At 39.2% G+C, this 20,427-nt stretch overlaps 1 protein-coding gene across 1 annotated transcript; it reads right to left on the reverse strand.

The window, feature by feature from the left end:
* Positions 1–8,293: 8,293 nt before the first annotated feature.
* Positions 8,294–9,414, reverse strand: P2ry4 (pyrimidinergic receptor P2Y4). Its single transcript, XM_010632167.1, has one exon. It carries the CDS (start codon positions 9,389–9,391, stop codon positions 8,294–8,296), a length of 1,098 nt encoding a protein of 365 aa, XP_010630469.1. The 5' UTR covers positions 9,392–9,414.
* Positions 9,415–20,427: the final 11,013 nt, after the last annotated feature.

The following is a 20,427-nucleotide window of genomic DNA, read 5'->3' on the forward strand; positions in this document are numbered from 1 at the left end:
GAAGGAGGGGAAAAAGAGGTATTTCCGTGGTAGGGTGTTTGCTAGTATGCACAATTCCCAGGATGGTCAACATAGTTAATTATATCTCCACCTTAAAAGCTGAGGCCAGGCATGGTGGCACACACCTATAGTCCCAGCACTTAGGAGGCTAAGGCAGGAGGGTCACCAGGAGTTGGAGGCCAGCCTGGACTACATAGTGATACCCTGACTCAAAGAAACACAAACAAACAAACAAAAAGCTGAAAAAGTTAAAGGAAAGCTAATTAATTTTAGCATATATAAAATTAATAAATCTAATGTCTAATGCTATCTTTTGATGAACAGATTTGATTTTTTGTAGATTGTATTGTTAGTAATAATTTTAGATTTACTGAAAAATTGAAAAAATGGTACAGAGAATTCCCATATACCCTACACCCAGTTTCCCTTATTATTAACATATTAGTATGATATACAGTAATGTGTGTCATAATTTTTATTGTTATAGTTTTTATTAATGCATGTTTGCAGCACATAACTTTTGCATTCCTTGTGTGAAATTAGTACATGTACATAACACATCTTAATTCTTTTTTCATCCCCTTTCCCTCCCCTCCTTCCCTTCCTTTGTTGATCCCCTTCTCATCTGAGAAAGATCTATCTCCCTATTCCTTATTATTCCTTATTTTTCTTTTTGTATATAATTTGAGCTTCTCCTATAAAAGAACCCATATGACATTTAAGCTTGTGTGTCTGATTTATTTCACTTAACATTATGGACTCGAGGTGCACCCATTTTCCTACAGAAGACTCAAGTTTAATTGAATAATCAGTATTGCTACGTTAGTATTAACCATCCTTTATTCGGGTTGCCTCAGTTTTTACTTTAAGTCCTTTTACTGCTGCATGATCTCATTCGGGAGACCGCACTACATTAAGTATTATGTCTTTTGTCTCCTCGAGACTGTGTTTTTAGTGACTTTGTTTTTTAATGACCTTGACAGTTTTGAGGAGTGCCAGTCAAGTACATTGTAGGAAGCCCCTTTATTGGAATTTTTATTATATTTTTATCATGATTAGACCGGGGGTATGGGTTTTAGGGAGGAAGACCACAGAGATAATGAGTCATTTTCATTGCATCATTGCACAGTACCTACCTATCAATGTGATTAATCGCTGTTGATGTTGACTTTGAACACTGGGTGAAATAATGTTTGTCACGTTGCTTCAGTGTATAGCACCCTTTTCCCCTTTCTTTTCATACTGTAATCCGGGAAGAAGTCTCTACGCATACCTCACATGAAGGAATAGGGAATTATGGTTCCTTCCTTGAGGATGGGACATCTACATAAATTACTTAGAATCCTTCTGCACTGAAGATTTGCCCCTAGAAAATTTTTTAAAAATTGAGGAAGCCTAATTAGTAAAATTATTTCATATGATTATTGGTTTTGTTTTTTTCTTGGAGATCCCAAGAAAACTTTGGACGCCCCATAAGGTTCTTTTTGCTTGTCTTTCTTTTCAGATCCTTTTGTAATAAGAGTGCATTGCATTGTAATAATGAAAAGCGAGTTTTAAAATTCAAAAAGAAGAATTCATAAATTTTCAGATGCGAGGTCATTTCTCTTACATTTTAAAAGTTTTATTCCTAATTTATTTTTTTGTTTTTTATTGGTATGTGTTTGTGATATATAAATACGTTCATCTTGGGGAACTGGTACATATACATACTGCATATTAATCTTTTAATTCACTCATTCCCCAATCACTTCCCCATCTCCACAAAGTCCATGTACCTATTTCCTATCATGTATTATCTTTTTTTTTGTTCTTTAAATTATTTATATTTTGGATTCCTCAAACAAAAGAAACCATGCTATATTTAGATTTCTGCATCTAATTTATTTCACTTAGAATTATGGTGTTAAAGTATTCCTGTTTTCCTACAAATGACCCAAATGTATTCTTCTTTATGGCTGTTTAGTACTCCACTGTGTATCTATACCACATTTTCTCTATCCATTCATCTGTTGATGGGCCAAAAGGCCACTTCCAGGCCTGTTGGTTTGGCAATGTCTTCACAAATCAAAAATTAAAAACCCAAATTTTGAAAAACAAATGTAAAAATACCCATAAAAGTTTGCAAAAATCATCTCTGACATACCCAAACTATAAATGTGTGAAGAATCAATAGCAAAAAAAAATTTAACTGTGGTGCCATTTATTTTGACGGAAAGTTTGGGTCACAAATAAATCAAGGGAGAAATAAGACCAACTTACAGAATTGGGTCATTTTTCATCTTTCATGTCTACTACACATCCAAGTCAGAAAATCCCCTGGCAGTTGTAAATATGATTTTGGGTAGACATAAAATCTGAGGTAAATAAGTAAAAGTGAATTAGATCACCTGGGAGAGAGAGGAACAGAAAGAAGCAAGGAAATGGGTGGGGAAGGGGAAGGGGAAGGAGAGGGAACGAGAAAGGAGGGTAAAGAGAGGGGAAGGAAAGGAGGGGGAGGAAAGGAGTGATGCAGAAGGTAAAAGAAAGAAAGAGAGAGAGAAGAAAAAAGAAAAGGAAATAGAGAGGAAGGAAGGAAGGAAGGAGACAAACTGCTTTTGAGTCTACTGTTGAAAGTTCACTTGGTGTCTTCACTTGGTAGGCTTGTCCTTATCTACTTAGGGGCTGGATTTTACTTGATAACCCATGGCCCTGACAACCTCAGACATTCACTCATTCATTTACTTAGTTCAGTAATATTTGTTGATTACCCATTATGAGACAAGCATTGTGGGAGACACACAAATAAGACAGGCAACAACCTTTTGTGATCCATAATTTTTACACTTTCCTTTTGGTAACAAGCTACATCTCAGCTCATTCTGGAAATAACAACCTTAGAGACTGTGTGAAGTAACCCAATCAGTGGGTTATTCTGATATCTTTGGAAAAAATTGGGAGCATCTCAGAGTAAAGAGGAGTATAAATGCATATAGATAGATCTACTCTTAGGTACTTGACACTGTTCTCCAATTTCTTAATCTTTTTTTTCCTCTTCAAATTGTTTAGTCTTTTAAAAAATAACTGTTAAAATCCCTGTTTTTGAAAGTCTCTTCTTCCTTGATGCAAATGTCACAGTTCCAAACTGTGTCTTTTCAACCCATCACTCAGGCCATCCTTTAATGACCAGTTCTTAGCACTCTGCTTCTCACAATCAAAAGTTAATTTTTTGTCATGATCTAAACTGTCCCTTCTAAGCAGAACCAGCTCCAAATCTAGAATTCTGGCTTTTAATCCAGCTACATTAAAGTTATAAATTGTTGAGATCTCTGCCCACAGGAACAGTATATGATGTTTCTTCATTCATTACTCTGTTGACTTTTTACCAAAGCCCTGTCAGATAGGTATTACTATCCAAATTTATTGATTAAAGTTTAGAGAGATCAAGTAACTTGGCCTAATCATCTGGGGATTGTGGGATGAAGGAGTAGAAATGTGGAAGAAGTAAAAATTCCAATATGCCACCTCTTTCCCACATCCAGATTAGCCTTACAGGAAGACCAAGAAGTGACTGGCCTCTGTAGTGGAATAAGAGAGGCTGATAAGCCTATTTTCCTACAGAACATCTTTCCATTGCCCTCCTCAGCCCCACTGTTCCTAACAACCCTGGAGGTCTTTAATTTCTTGGGCATTCTTGTTGTATCTTAAGGTAGAAATATACCTAGGGGAAGAGACAATAAACCAACTACTAACATATGATCATTATCTATCAAGCACCATTTATTAAGCAAATGGAGTGATATAGTAACAACCATTTATATTTGCTTAGCTCTCTAGATTTGTAGAGCCTCACTATAATGTGAAGACTTGCTTAAGGCTGAGATTATGATCATCATTTTATAGATGATGAAACTGTGGTTGAGAGAGTTTAAGTGACCCATCCAAAGTGACACACTTGAGCTCCACTTTTAGAGTCAGAATTCAAACTTTGGTCTCTTGATTTTCGGTCCTATGTTCTTTCTCTTTTACCCAGTAACTCAAGAGGTTTATGGGTGAGAACTCAAGATAAGGAAGTAAACAGCAGTTCAACACACATGGAGAAGTAAATAGCAATTCAAGATAATAGTATAAGTGATAAAAGGCATTAAAAGTGCCAAGTGGCTGATACATGTAATAATTACAGGTGGGATGGACCTCAAAGAGGAAGTGAGGCTGAAATCTAACCTTGGAAACTGGGTAAGAAAAGGACAGCAGGAGACCAAAGGAAGCACATTCTAGTGTTTGAGACAGAAAGAATAAAAGTACAGAGGTCAGAAACTGTAAGTCTTGTTTAGAGAAAAAAAGAAGAGACTGACAACTAGAGAAGAGAGATTTGCACTTAGGAAGAATGGTAAGTAAGATTGAAAAAGCCCTCTTGAATTTCTGTCTAAAAGATTTTGACCTGTACACAATAGAAAACGATGAAAGAGTTTCGAGTAAAGGAGTGAAATTCTGAGAACAGTGTTAGGGCAGGTTGATCTGGCAATGTACATTGTGTAGGATGCATCTGTGTGAAAAGAGACCAGAGGTAAGGGTCAGTTAGAAATCTATGAGTCAGTCAGGGAAAAAGTGACAAGAGCTGATATTGTAGCCTGGGACCATAAAAGAAGGCCAATTGGAGTCAGCAAGCCAAAAAAAAAAAATCATTGTCAGAGTCTGGTGATATAGGGAGGAAGAAGAGTGGAAGTTGCCTGACAGTTTTCAGGTCTAGGTGAGTTGAAGACAGAAGATGCCAGGAGCAGAAATGAGCCAAACTGGTAGGAGAACTGGTTCAGGGACTTTCATTTTGGGTTAGAAATAACAATGGCAGATCTAAATAAAACTGTCCAAGGGGCAACTGAAGACATAAAAACAGAACTTGTGAGAAAGGTCAGGTTTAGGAGTGAGTTGGTATGGTGGAATGGAAGGAGCTGTGGCAATCAGGAGATCTAGGACCCAGTCTCTCCTCTGCTCCTAATTTAGTAAGTCATAGGTAAATCTCCTCTCTGCATGTTTCCTCATCTGGAATGTGAAGGAGTGCTCAGGTCCTACATAATCTCTGAGGTGTTCTCAAGGACCATGACTCAACTAAAAAGAGTCAATTGCATATACGGTCTCTAAAAAGAAAAATCAAGCTGATGAGGGACCGTTACTAAATCATCCCCAAAAAGTATGACTCTACAGATCTCAGGAATTCTATTTATTTAGGACATTAAAAAAAAAAGAGATGTCAGCGAAGAGGACAGGAAGTTATTGAAAAGAGAAAAACAGAAGTAAAAACATTCTAAATCAAATGGATAAAATGAAGAACTAAAATTAAGGTATTACAATAAATGGGATAAATGTTTATATGAAATATGACAAAGGATTAACACATATTAAATAAAAACTACATTTAGTTATAAGAATACCACTAAAATGCCAACTGGAGAAGAATGTAAACAACAAATGTGAGGGAAAGTGTGTTCGATCCCATGAGTAATCACATCCATGAAATTAAAAGAGCAAATGGGAAGCAGACCAAATGATGGAGGGAGGGAGGAAGAAAAGGAGGAGAGGCAGTCATAAAAGAATTACGATGTGTTATGTACACATAGCAACTCCCTATAATAAATGTAATCATTATGTACTGCAAACATGTACTGATAAAAATTTCAAATTTTAAACTAAACAAAGAAATTAACAAGACAAATGAATTTTTAACTATACAAAAATAGGTCTTATAAAGTTTGACGCTAGAATTGCAAGGGAACTGAAACACTCATCTCATTATGACACTTACTATGACATTGAAAATCCATGTAGTCATTTCAAAAACCACAGTCCATAAAAATGTTCATGCCCTTTAGTCTGATAATCCCACTCCGGGGAATTTATCTTACAGAGAATTACAAAGGAAAAATCCACACACATTAAGATGTTCAGGACACAGAAAACAAAATATGTGTGTATGAAAACTGACAAAACTTTGAACATGGAAAAATGAAAATTGTTATGTAGGGTTTAAAAGTATATATTTTCTCTGAAAATTGCCTTTAATGTTGTCCTAATGAGATACTTAAATGCTATTTTTATTTTAAAAGTCATTTCAAAAGAGGCCACGCAATAGAATGAAGTGAAATATATCAAAGAGACATGTAGAGAATGGACCATTAGAGGTCTTGCTTAAGAGATAATTTCTGTACTGGTAAGTGCAGAAAAGTAAGAAGGAACTCAGGTTCAAAGAGTTAAGGAGTGATTTTGTGTCGAGGAATTGGGGCTTATGGTATTCTGTCTAGAATTTGGTAGTGAAATGAATAAAGATGAATAGAATGGTAGGTGAAAGAAATGGCAAGGTTAAGGTATCAGTGGTAAAGCTTTGTATTTGTTGTTTTTAAGGTGCTATGGAATCAGTGATAGAAGAGACTGACAGTGATGATGAGAACTAATAAAAGAACAAGAGAGAGGACCCTCTCTTCTTCTGGGACTGCAGGGAAGAAAGACAAGGTAAATAAAGAAGCAGTGTGATTGTGAATGAAGCAGAGATAAGTTGAGGTATTACATCCTCTGTTTTACAAGAGGCGAGGTAACTTGCCTAAGCAATCACAAGAGTAGAATGGAGTTGAGGCCTTGAGGAGAAAAATACATGAAACAGTCACTATGGACATTTGCTAGAAATGCAGCAGGGTTAGATGACGTTCCCCAGGAAGTGAAATTTCAGTGGGTCAAACCAGCCGATAGCATTGGCCCCAGGTGAAAGCCAAGGTGTTTAACTAAAGCTGGAGTAAAAGGGAAGGCAGACCTGAAGTAGCAGACCAGGAAGTCCAGGCAGTGAGTCTCCATTAAGCAGAAGTGATGGAGGAGAGAGAGGGCTTACTGAGTTTGGCTGATGGAAAGGAGAGGTGCTGGGTTAAAGGAAGAAATGCACATGAGGAGCAGTCTAGGCAGCAGCCATGAGACTGGGAAACTGCTAAGCATTGGAGCAGAAGACCAGCTCTTTCACTCTTCATGGAGGGGTCCTGTGTAAGGAGGGTCTCAGATACCTAAGGAGAAAAAGGAGATCTTTGAAGAAAGGAAAAGGAGCACAGGAATACTGAAGTAGTTTTTCTACATTCAGCCCCAATCCAAATAACCAGAGAGACCTCTTAGAACCCAGCAAGAATTTGGTATCACCAGACAAGTAAGAGATTGAAGACAGGTCAGTAAGGGTGAGGTGAAAGAAAGGCAAGACTTGGATCTGACTCAGAAAATCAACTGGCTAGAAGACAATTTTAGAGGAAAGGGCCTGCAAGTATAAGCCCACCCCTCCCACAAATGCTTGTAAAGAACTTCTCATTTCCCAAGGCTTACGAAAGGTAGCTTCCTAAGTTCCGTGTTCTCACCCAATCCTATAAACCCATAAATGCTGAGAGCCTGCTGGGAAGGACCATCCTAGACCCAGTGCCCTGGCCTGGCTTCAGAGTCCCTTGATGTGAAAGAGCTGGTGACAGATTTATCATTTACCTGGGGAGGATCTAGAGAAAGGGGAGAGACAAGAGAAGAGTAAGTTTTGGACGTCAGTTCCTGTCACTGCCACATGCTCTACACAAACCTGCTCTACCCCTGGGTGCCAGCACTTGCAGCCATTAACGCAGGAGTTCCTCCCTCTCAGTCTGAACCACTCACTCATTAAGTGCAGGACAGCTATCAAATATGTTCTCAGCAAACATGAAAAGGAGGCCCAGTCCCATTCCTGTTCCTGGAACAGCTTGAGTCCTGCGCCTTCAGGCTTCTCAGAGTCCCCACCCTCCTCCATAGTACCTGGCCTCCAGTGGCTTGTGGAGTCCTGGCACACAGGCTGCCTGAGATCGCACCCTCTTTCAGCACCTAGGCAGGCCAGACTATCCTGTCTTTGAGGGGGAACCAGGAAGTGGGTGTGGGTGCTACACATGGCACATATGGCATGTATGATATGCCAGTTCAGCCTACTTCCTGCTTCTGGCTATCGCTATCAGATAAACCAAATTCTACAGTTGCCCCGCCCTCTCCACCCCTCCGGATGAATGCTTTGGTCTGGCTGGAGAAATGCATGCCGTGTAGGACTTGGGGGAAGTGGAGTAAGAAAAAGGACCTGAGAAGCCTTACAGAAACCAGAAGCAGGACTAATGTCCCTGGGAAAGGACAGAAACAAAGAGAAAGAAGTAGAGGCAGTGAAGTAACCACTACTACCTTTGTCTAAAAAGGAGAGGGGAAATGAAACACTTTGCCAGGGGTCACTAAAGAGGACCCTCACCTCTGTCCCACACTCACTCTCTTTCCCCACACCTCCCAGCTTCCAGTGTTACAGTCTATCTTCCCTAGGGGCAGGGCAGCTACCGTTGTGGGAGGTAGTTGCCCATCTGCAGCTGCTATTCTCAGGCAGAGACACCAGTGCCAGGGAGGAGGCAGCTGTGCGGGGCTGGGGTCTGCCACCTCTGCAAAGGTGCTGGAACTGTCGTCGGTACTTGTCCCCAGTGAGTAGATAGAGCACGGGATCCAGGCAGCTATTGGCACTGGCCAGGGGCCGAGTCACTTTGTAGGCCACGTTGACAATATTCAGTGTCTGGCAGTCAGCTTCCAGTAGCCTTGCCAGGTAATAAATGGTGCGGGTGATGTGGAAAGGCACAAAGCAGACAGCGAAGACAATCAGGACCACAGAGATGGTGCGGAGAGAACGGAGCCGAGAAAATGACTGCGCAGATCCTGGCAAGGGCTGATACAGGCGCTGGACCATGAGCCCGTAGCACACCAGAGTGACCAGACAGGGCAAGCCAAAGAGCAGCCCCATGATCGCTGAGCTGAAGTACACATAGTGGGCAAACTTCTCAGGCCGAGTGGTGTCGTGGCACAGAATGGTGGTCCCCCTGGTGCTGGTCGTAACAAAGAACAGGTTGGGAACAAGGCAGCCAGCTACCACCAACCAAACTCCTAGGCAGAGAAGGGCTGCAAAGCGAGGGCGGCCCCAGTGTAGTGCCCGCAGTGGGTGGCAGATGCCCAGGTAGCGATGCACACTGATGCAGGTGAGGAAGAGGACACTGCAGTAGAGGTTCCAATAGAAGAGAAAACGAATAAACTTGCAGAACCCAGTGCCAAAGGGCCAGTGGTTGTGGGCTGCATAATAGTAGACGAGGGTGGGCAGTGACAGCACATACAAGGTGTCTGACAGTGCCAAGTGGAACATGTAGGTGGCTGTTGCATCCCAGGGTCGGAGTCGGAAGAGAAAGAGCCAGAGAGTTGGGGCATTGAGGCCCAGGCTCAGCACAAAGACAACTGCATAGCTCACAGGCAGCAGGATGAACTTGAACTCCTCATTAAACCAGCAATCCAGCTCCACCTCATCTTCTCCAAGATCATGGCTGGGGCCCAAGGAAGTGAACATCGAGGACTCTGCAGTGGCCATGGCCTCCAAGAGACAGAAAGTACAGAAATAAGGGTGGCTGGATTTCCCTAGTACCTCTCCCATGGTGCCTTCACCTCTGCCCTGGTCCCAGTTCCCTGTACTGTAATGTGCCCCTGACACCTTCCCTCTACCTGGATATAGCTCAGGAACTTCATCACCACCCTTGCCCAAGAACTCTGGCACATCTCCTACCTGCTGCCTTTGAAGCTGAGCCCAGTTGACTCTGTTACCCTTTCCCTTGGAGACCAGAGGGCAAATTCAAGGGGGTGGGACTTAGGGTGGGTCCTGTCCCTCCTCCTGTCCCATCCCTGGAGATCATCACAGCTAGGAGGGCCCTTGGAAACTATCTAGTCCAACCCACTCAGCATACAGATTGGGAAACTGGAACTCAACAAGATTATGATTTAACTACTTTGAAATGATTGTGGGAGGGAGTACTGTACACAAGGAAACATCCAAGTTTACAGAATAGCCAGGCCCCTGGAGATAAGTAAATTACAAGAAGATAATATAAAACTGTGGAATCAAGCAGAAACGTGGGAAATAAATTTTAACATGGGCAACCCCAAGACAACACTTGAAAGATATTAGAAAATCTAACCTACAAAGGCTGATAAAAATATGGTAAATTTTATTACGGTAAAGCATGTTGTCTTTAATTCCCCCTCACAATATTCCCCCTCACTTCAAACATACCTATTCCATTGTCCTTGCCACTTACTGAAGCAGTTGTGGAAGCAGTTTTGAAGAAGTTTTGTGAGTGTATTTATGAGATGTAATAAAAAAAATACGGTGAATGCTGCTGCTGGGTGCCATGTGAAGGAAAGGAAAGCTCAAAAAATAATATGGTGTGCCCTCATCCACCTTATTCACTGGATCTGGCACTGTATGACTTCTGACTCTTTTCCAAAATTAAAATGATTATGAAAGATAAATGTTTTGATTCTTTCAGGATGGCAAGGTAGCCTTGACAGCACAACTAAAACACTCATGAAAGAGAACTCCTAGAGCTACATTCAGAAAGGGCAAGATTTGTGCAGAAATGGGAAAGAGATCTAGGAATGGGAGGAGGTGGAACGCGGGCAGGGAGTAAAAAGGATCAAGATTCTATGTGTATATGTATCACAAACTTGTGCTAATAAAAATTATTTTAAAAGTAGCAAGAACATAATGTAAAATAGGAGGAAAGGGGCTAAAGGTGGAGGGGAAGTGGGAAGGGTAGGGGAAAGGAGATAAGGGAAAGGAAAAAAATGTGAGAAAAGGAAAAATGCAAATAAAGTCTTTGTAAATAGAGGAGGGTGGAGTCAGTGAAGGGAGGGCAGGGACAAGGGGGAAAAAAGGGAACCAAGACCTGTCGTGTAAAGGTACAAGATCCCAATGGTGAATGTAACTGTACTGTATGCCTAAAAAGTACCAATAAACTCAGTAAAAAAGTAAAAAAATGTAGCAAGAACAATTAGATAAGTGTATTTGAAATATGGGGGAATATTTTGAGAGGAATGAATGGCAATGTGTCTTTTACTGTAATAATTTTTAAAATTAAATATAACCCCATTTTGGTCACACCTCATACGTTTTAACTCCATATACTTTTAATTATAGCAAGTGTTTATTCAGCCTTTACTATGTGATGAGTACTGTTCTAAGGATTTTATAGTTATTGATGACCCCATCAACTATCTATGAAGTAGGTTCTATTATTGTCCCTACTTTGCTGATGAGAAAAGTAAGGCCTGAGTAGTTTATTTTGCTAATTAGTGGTAGAATCAATTTTTGAAACCAGGCAAGCCTGCCTTTGGACCAGACCCTAGTATCCATGACTTAAACTGGCATGCTTTGTTGCCCCCCTAAGCAACTGACCATTATCCACAGAAGGATGAACAAATATTTACTGAGGGCCTTCTGTGTGCCTGGTCCAGTTCTAAACACTATGAGTTAACAAAACAAACAGTACTTCCTAATTTAGTGGTGCTTACATACTGCTGGGGATTAATAAAGTTGATGAGTAAAATATGCAGATTGTGATCATTGTTACAAGGAAAAATAAAGGAAGAAAGGGAAATAGAGAATGACGAAAGGAAGAGAGAATTGCTGTTTTTAACATTGTGGTGATTTGAATAAGGACAGGGTATTGTGAGTAAGGGGAAACAGAAGATAAGGTCAGAGAATTTGTCAGGGACCAGATTATGAAGGTCCTTTCAGGTAATTGTAAGGTACTGGATTTACTGAGTGAACAGAAGGCTTATACAAAAAGGCTTGTAGGGGGCCAGCAATTTAGCTCAGTGGCACTGCGCCTGCCTCACAAGCGCAAGGACTCATGGTCTGGGTTGCACTGTAGTAGAGGGCCCATTGGCCAACTCTGCCAAGAATAGACTGCAGGGCTGGAGACATTGGAATGACCAGGCAAGAGGCTGTTGCCAATAGAGATGATGGTAATTTGGACACAGCAGCAGAGATGACAAAAGGTGATTAGATCCTGGATAGATTCTGAAGGAGAGACAAAATTTACTGATGTAGGGTGTGAGAAAGAAGAGTCAAAAATGACTCCAAGGAAACAGCCCAATTACCTATCAACTGGAGACTGGATAAAGAATATGTGGGATTTTAAAAAATATATAAAATGGAGTACTACTCATCCATAAAGAATGAGAAACTAGAGATATTTATAGCTAAGTGGATGAACATTGAGGACATACTCAAGTGAAATTAATAGGACACACATGTGTAAATACCTAATAGTTTTTCTGGTGTGATAAACTAAAAGTATAAATAAGGATCAAAATGTATAATTGACATTGTGTAATAGGAAGAAAAGATCTAAAGGTGTAGGGAAAGGAAATGGGAGGGGTAGGGGAAAGGTAAGAAGGGAAAAGAAAAAATAAGAGAAATGCAAAAAATGGAAACAAAGTCTTTGTAAATAGGGAAGGGTGGAGGGAGTGAAGGGAGGCCAGGGGAATGGGGAAAAAATAAGAACCAAGATGAATCATGTAAAGGTACAAGAGCCCAATGATGAACGTAGCTGTATTGTATACCTAAAATGTACCAATAAAAAATATTTTAAAAAGTGACTCTAAGGGAAAAAAGCCTCTTTTTAAAATGCTCTTGGGAAAATTGGCTATCCACATGCAGAAGATTGAATCTGAACCCATATCTCTCACCATGTACTAAATTAAAAAATGGATCAAAGATCTAAATATTAAACTAGGAACACTTACCCTGAAAGATGTTCTATTTGCAGACAAATTGGATTTCAAGACAAGACTCATCAAAAGAGACAAAGAAACTCACTACATACTGGTCCAGGGAACAATCTAAGAGGAAGAGATAACAATCATAAATATATATGGCAAATACTGGTGCACCCAACCATATAAAATAAGCACTAATGGACATGAAAATAAGATAAACACAATTAAAATGGGGGACCTATACACCCCACTGTCAAAAATACACAAATCAAATAGACAAAAAAATCAACAAGAAAATATCACAGCTGAGCAAAATCTTTGAACAAATGGATTTAGTAGGTATTTACAGAGTGTTCCACCCAGCAATAACAGAATACGCATTCTTCTCAGCAGCACGTTGGACTTTCTCCAAAACAGACCACATAGTAGTTGTTCATAGAACATGCTTTAGCAAATGTAAAGGAACTGAATTTATCCCATGCCTATTATCAGATCATAGTGCAATGAAATTGGAAATAAATGGCAAAAGAAACTACAAGAACTACATAAACACATGGGACAAAAAGAAGTACATAAACACATGGAAATTAAATAATGCTCTCTTGAACAACCAATGGATCACAGAAGAAATTACAGTGGACCCTCGGGTTATGACCAACCTGGCATAACAACTTGGGTTACAACTGGAATTTTAGTTTTAATTTGCAATCAAAGTATTGAGTTACAACCTGAATGCCATCTGTTTGTGCTTCCAGATGGTCTCAAATATGGATTTAACCCTTTAAGAATACTAGAAGGAACATTTTAACATCCTTTCCTGTGTAGGGTTAATTGAGAAATCTTGGGCTGAGATCTGCCTAGAAGAAAATGTGGCCAAAAATTATACAGGAGAGAGAATGTGAAGGCTGTGTAGAGTAGCCTCAGCCTTTAACTGACCAACTTGAGTTAAAACTAGCCCTCATAAAGAATTGAGTTCATAAGTCAAGAATAAAAGAATAATAAAGTAGTTTCTACAATTGAACAATAATACCAATATGACATAGAATTTAGAGGACACAATGAAAGCAATACTACAAGGGAATTTTATACTGGTGAATTCCCATATCAGAAAAACTGAGTGAACTAAAAAAATAGCCTAATATTGATCTTCAGGCTTCTAGAAGAAGAGGAAGATAATCTCAAAGCACTTATAGAAGAGATTTAAAGAGCAGAGTAGAAATTAATGCAATTGATACTAAGAAAGCAATACAAAGAACCAATGAATCAAAGAGCTAATTCTTTGAAATATTAAATAGTATAGACAAACCCTTAGCCAATCTTATCAAAAATAAAAGAAAAGACCCAAACCCATCCAATTAAAAATGAAAAGGGTGAAATTACAACAGATCCTGCAGAAAACCAGATCATCAGTACCTACTTTGAGAAACTGTACCCTAATAAGATGAAAAGCTCAGAAGAAATGACAGATTCCTAGATACATATGAATTACTAAAGCTGAATCAAGAAGATATACATATTAAAATAATCCAATATCAGTCAATGAAATTGAAGAATAAAAAACTAACAACAAATAAAAGCCCAGGTCCTGAAGGATTCACTGCTGAATTCTACAAGAACTTTAGAGAACATCTGATGTCACTACTCCTCAAACTCTAATGAAATTTAAAGGGAAGCAATACTCCAAAGTCATTCCTGGAAGCAAGCATTAACATGATACCAGACTCAGAGAAGGATCCAACCAAAAAAGAGAACTACAGGCAATCTCCTTAATTAATATAGATTCAAAGATCCTCAGTAAGATACTGGCAAACAGAATGCAGCAAATCATCAAGAAGATTATACACCATGACCAAGTAGGATTCATCCCAGGAATGTGGGAGTGGTTCAACATACACAAGCAATAAATGTAGTATATCATAGTAATAGAAGCAAGGACAAAAACCAACACAATCATCTCAATACAGGCATAAAAATAATTTGGCAAAGTCTAGCATCCATTCATGATTTTTAAAAAACCTAAAGAAAAAATTGAAATAAAAGGTCTTTACCTCAATCTGATAAAAGCCATCTATGACAAACCAACAGCCAATAGCATACTAAAGCAACAAAAATTGAAATCTTTCATTCTTAAATCAGGAACATGACAAGGATGCCCACTATCACCAGTCCTATTCAATATAGTTCCAAAAATATTAGCCAGAGCAATTAGGCAAGAGAAAGAAATAAGAATAGGAGGGCCAGGGGTTTGACTCAGTGGTTCTGCTGCCTGTCTTGTAAGTGGAAGGGCCCAAGTTCGATCCCTGGTACCAAAAAACAAAACAAAACTAAAAAAAATAGAAATAAGTATAGGAAAGGAAAAAGTTAAATTATCATTATTTGCTGGTGATACTATACATAGAAGACCTCAAACACTTCACCAAAAGACTCCTGGAATTAACAACTAAATTTGGCAGCATAGCAGGATACAATGTCAACACTCAAAAATCACTAGCCATCCTGTATACAAATAACAAACTCACTGAGAGAGAAATTAGGGAAACAACACCTTTCACAGTAGCATAAAGAAAAATTAAACCTAGAATCAATCTAACAACAGAAGTGAAAGACCTCTACATTGAAAACTATAGTACTCTGAAAAAGGAAATTGAAGTAAATACCAGAAAATGGAAAGATATCCCCTGTTCTCGAATAGGCAGAACCATTATAATGAAAATGGCCATACTTCCAAAACTGTCATACAGATTTAATGCAATCCTGATCAAATTATTAACAAAATAACTCAAAGAACTAGAGAAAACAGTCCTAAAATCCATATGGAACCAGAATATGTCTACAACAGCAAAGGTAATTCTGGGCAACAATTGCAGACCCAAAGGCATCAGTATCCCCAGTTCAAAATTACACTACAAAGCTACCATGATAAAAGCAGCATGGTATTGAGAAAAAACCCAAAGATTAATGAAACAGAATAGAAAATGCAGAAACAACTCCAAACACACTCAGCTACCTTATCTTTGACAAAGGGGCCAAACACCTTCACTAGAAGAAAGATTTCCTCTTCAATAAATGGTCCTCAAAAAACTGGCTTTCCACATACCAAAAATTGAACCTAGACCCATGTCTCTCACCATGCACTAAATTAAAATCAAAATTTATATAAATATAAAAACATAAACAATCTTCTGGAAGATGGAATAGGTAAAAATCTAGAAGATATTGTAGTAGGCAAAGACTTCATGAACAAAACCCTGATCACACAGGAAATATTACAAAGAATCAACATCTGGGACCATATCAAATTAAAAAGCTTTTCCACAGCCAAAGAAACCACCAAAAGAATGAAGAGATGACTCACAGAATGGGAAGAAATTTTACCAGCTACTCCTCAGACAAAGGACTAATATCTAGAATATATAAAGAACTCAAAAAAATCAATCCTCCAAATTTAGAGACCCAATACAAACATGGGCACCTGAAATGAATACACATTTGTCAGAAGAAAAAGTACAAACAGCAAATAAATATATGAAAAAATATCACTGGTTGTTTAAGAAATGCAAATTAAAACAACACTGAGATTCCACCTTACTCCAGAAAGAATGGCTATCATCAAGAAAATTAACCAATAACAAATGCAGGCAAGCCTGTGGGGAAAAAAAGGAATCCTTTTCCACTGTTGGTGGGAGTGTAAACCAGTTCAAACATTGTGGAAGTTACTATGGAGATGTCTCTAAAAACCAAGACTAGAGATTCCATTTGACCCAGCTATTCCCTCTTTAGATATCTTCCCAAAAGAGTAAAATGCACCATACCACAGTGATAAATGCATATCCATTTTTATAGTAGCACAATTTATAATAGCTCAATCTTGGGAACAGCCCATATATCCATCAACAGATGAATGGATAATGAAACTGTGGTGTTTATGTACAATGGAGTATTACTCTGCCATAAAGAATAAACAAGTCTTTTGTAGGAAATAGATGCAACTGGAGAGTGAAATACTTGAGTGAAATAAATCAGAATACAAGTTAAAATATCACATTGTTTCTCTTGTATGAGATATCCAAAGATAGATACTGGGAAGTAGGAAGGCATATCTCTTTTTTGTGTGTACTTTTTTGTGCATTGTGCTGTTTGTAAATTATACCTCAGTCAAATGAGAAGGGGAACAAGGGAGAGAGCAGGGGAAAGGAAAGGAAGGGAAAAGAAAAAAAAGAGAAGGGAAGGAAAAATGGAAACAAAGCTTTGCAAATGGAAAAGGAAGATGGGATGTAAGGAGGGGAGGGAAATGGCGAAAAAATAAGAATTGAGATATATTATGTACAGATACAAATTCCCTGTAATGAATGTGATCAATATGTATGACAAGATATGTACTGATAAAAAACAAAGTTAAAAAATTAAGAAAATGAAATCACCCAATAACAAATCCAATAACAAATGCTGATGAAGCTGTGGGGGAAAATGAACCCTTCCTCATTGTTGGTGGGAGTGTAAATTGATACAATTTAGGGAAATCAGTATGGAGATTCCTCAAAAAACTGAAACTTGCTGGGCGTGGTGGTGCATGACTGTAATCCCAGCACTCAGGAGGCTGAGGCGGGAGGATCGCTGTGAGTTCCAGACCAGCCTGGGCTACATAGTGAGTTCCAGGTCAGTCTCAACTACATAGTAAGACCCTGTTGCAAAAACAAGCAAACAAAGAAAAAAATGAAGCTAGAAGTTCCATATGACCTTACTATTCTTCTATGTATCTTCCCAGAAGAGTTAAAAAGCATCATACCACAGAGATATATGCATACCTATGTTTATAACAGCACAATTTATAATAGATAAATCTTGGAAAAAGCCCATATGCCCATCAGTGGATGAATGGATGAAGAAAATGTGGTTCTTATATACAGTGGAGTACTACTCTCCCATAAAGAAAGATAAACTTGAGACATTTTTAGGTAAATGGATGAGCCTCAAGACCATAATTTTAAGTGAAATAAATCAGATACACAAGTTTAAATATCATATTGTTTCTCTTATGTGAGAAACCTGAAGGGTAAATAAAGAGCAAAGTGGATGATAGATATTGCGAAGTAGGAAGAACATTTTAAATGGAAAGGGAAACAAGGGAGAGGGAAGGGAAAAGGGATTTTAAAAAAGAGAATGGAAGGGAAAAATGGAACCAAAGTTCTTGTAAATGGGGGGAGATTGAAGAGAGGGGAGGGGAGTGGGGGGAAAAGGAATAATTAAGATATAAGGGCTGGGGATTTAACTCAGTGGTGCCACCGCCTACCTCGCAAGTGCAAGGTCCTGAGTTCAATTCCCGGTACACACAAAAAAGAGATATATCACGTACAGGTGCTAAATAGCCCACACCTTCCTAACTGGCTTGACTGAGAGTATCATTGAAGTGTGCAGAGCAGGGGTGAGTGAGGACCTGAAAATAGCTCTCCCATCAATCTATGACCATAAACTCCACCATCAAAGAAGCTTTCCCTCATCTTATTATCTATGCATTCTTGTAAAATGCAAGTACTCCTGGTCAAAGGGGCACAAGAGAATTGGGGGTATTGGAAATGTTATATATCTTGATCTTGGCTGTGGTTACATGTATGTATACGCAGATATATTAGTTTCCTATGGATGCTGTAACAAACTGCAACAAACTTGTTGGCTTAAAACAGTACACACTTTTCTTTTACAGTTCTGGAGATAAGACATATGAAAGTATCAATGGGCCACAATCCAGGTGTCAGCAGACCTGTACTTAAACTGCAAGTCACCTTGTGACCATGAGAGACTATGGGAGGGAACCCATTTCCTTGCCTCTTCTGTGTCTTGAGCTGCATTTCTTGCCAATAGCCCCTTCCACTACCTTCAAGCCCAGCAGCATAACATCCTACTTCAGGCCTTACATTGCCTTCTGTCCCCATAGTCAAATATCCCTCTGCCTCTCTCATAATGAGACTGGTGATTATATATATTTAGGGCCCACCTGGTTAATACAGCATAATCTCCCCATTTTAAGATCCTTAACTTGATCACATCTACAAATCACCCTCTATCATGTGCGGTAACATTTGTAGATTGCACAGATCAGGACCTGATATCTTTAGGGGTTATTATGCAGCTTGCCACAGTAGGTAAAAATTCATTGAGATGCTCTTAAAATTTGTGCATTGTGCTGTTTGTAAATTATACCTCAGTCAAGAAATGAACACACTAGACAGGAAACTATAAAGAAGACAGAGTTTTAGGGGTGTGGGGAAAAAAATAAGAACCGAGACATATCATGTAAAGGTACAAGATCCCAATGATGAATGTAACTGTATTGTTTGCTTTAAATGTACCAATAAGCTTACTAGGAAAAAAAGAAGACAAAATTTTGGAAATGGAAAGGGGATAGGGGAGGAAAGGAGAGAGAGTAATGGGGAGGAAATAATCAAAATACGGTATATGCATGTACCAATATACCAAAATGAATCTCATTCTGTATTACTGATGCAGTGAATCCTCAACTTATGAACATTTGTGTTGCAAGCTTTCACAGGTGTACCATATAAGACTCACTTTGTTGGTTCGTGAACAAATTCAACTTATGAACAATTCTCCCAGAATGGAATTTATTCATAAGTCAGGGACTTACTGTATGCACTAATTTTATTTTTTTCAGCTTTAATTGAGTTTATTGGTACATTTTAGGGATACAGTACAGTTACATTCATTGTTGGGATCTTGTACCTCTACACTAATTTTAAAAGAAATGCATATAATCCTGGAAAAGACATAATGATTTAAATTCCATCATCATAATAACCTAAAGACCTAGCAGATCTATTTTCTTCCTACTGAGGGGAACCATGGGCCTGACTTGCAAGAGGGATAAGTTACCTGGATGGAAGGCAGGCACCATGACTGAGGCCCTGGTGAAGATTAGTCCAAAAGTATATTCATTCTGACCTTTCATGTCCTCACTGTCACCAGCCTTCACAAGTATTTGAATTTTTCCCAAATGCTTAACAATAATTTCTATCCTACTCTGGTCCCTGAAGGATTGGGGTTTCTATCTCTACTTGGGAATCCCTGAGAAAGAGAATTGTAGTAAGGAAATGACAAGGCCACATGGTGCATATTGGCCAGGAATGTAAGGGCTGACCTAGTTAACTGTGCAAAGAGATTGCAGGGCTGCTGAGTACAGACCTCAGTGAGAAGCCAGAGTTAGAGGCTCTGCTCAGCCCCCTGAGCCACAGCCATAGCCATCCTTGGAGGGATGGACACCCTATGGCAGGGATCTGGGGCTGTGACTGTAGATAAGGACTACAGACCAGATAATTCTAAGGAGAAACAAAAGGGGCCAAGGTCCTGGATCCTATAGAATTTGGAGGTTCATTCTCTAAAGTTTTCCACACTCAGAAAGGGTAGGCCTGAGTCCTATGGGGAGGACAGTCAAGAAATTTCCTTCTTGTTGTCTCTGTCTTTGTCCTTGTCATCATGGTGGTCCTGACAGCTGCAGGGACAGAAATGTCTCTCATTCGAAGAACAGTCAAACAAGGCAAGGAAAGCTGCTTAGAGCATGGATTTAGTTTTAGAGATTGGAGAGGTGGGGCAGTGGAAGGGCAAGTTACTCTAAGTGCAGGTAATCTAGAAGTCAATTACCTGTTCCCTCCACTTGCAAGGTGCTGTCAGAAGATCCTGTCCTAGGCCAGATATCCTGGTACCTTCTCCAGCAAAAACTGAAGTTCAAGTCTCACATATATGTGTACATACAGCTCATTACACTCAGCTCCTGGCTCCTGCCCCCACCACCTGCAGAAGATTGACTCCTGCCATACACATTACCTGGGATAATCA

Source organism: Fukomys damarensis, unplaced genomic scaffold (assembly GCF_012274545.1).
Source record: "Fukomys damarensis isolate Sample0158 unplaced genomic scaffold, DMR_v1.0_HiC HiC_scaffold_39, whole genome shotgun sequence".
Classification (NCBI taxonomy): domain Eukaryota; kingdom Metazoa; phylum Chordata; class Mammalia; order Rodentia; family Bathyergidae; genus Fukomys; species Fukomys damarensis.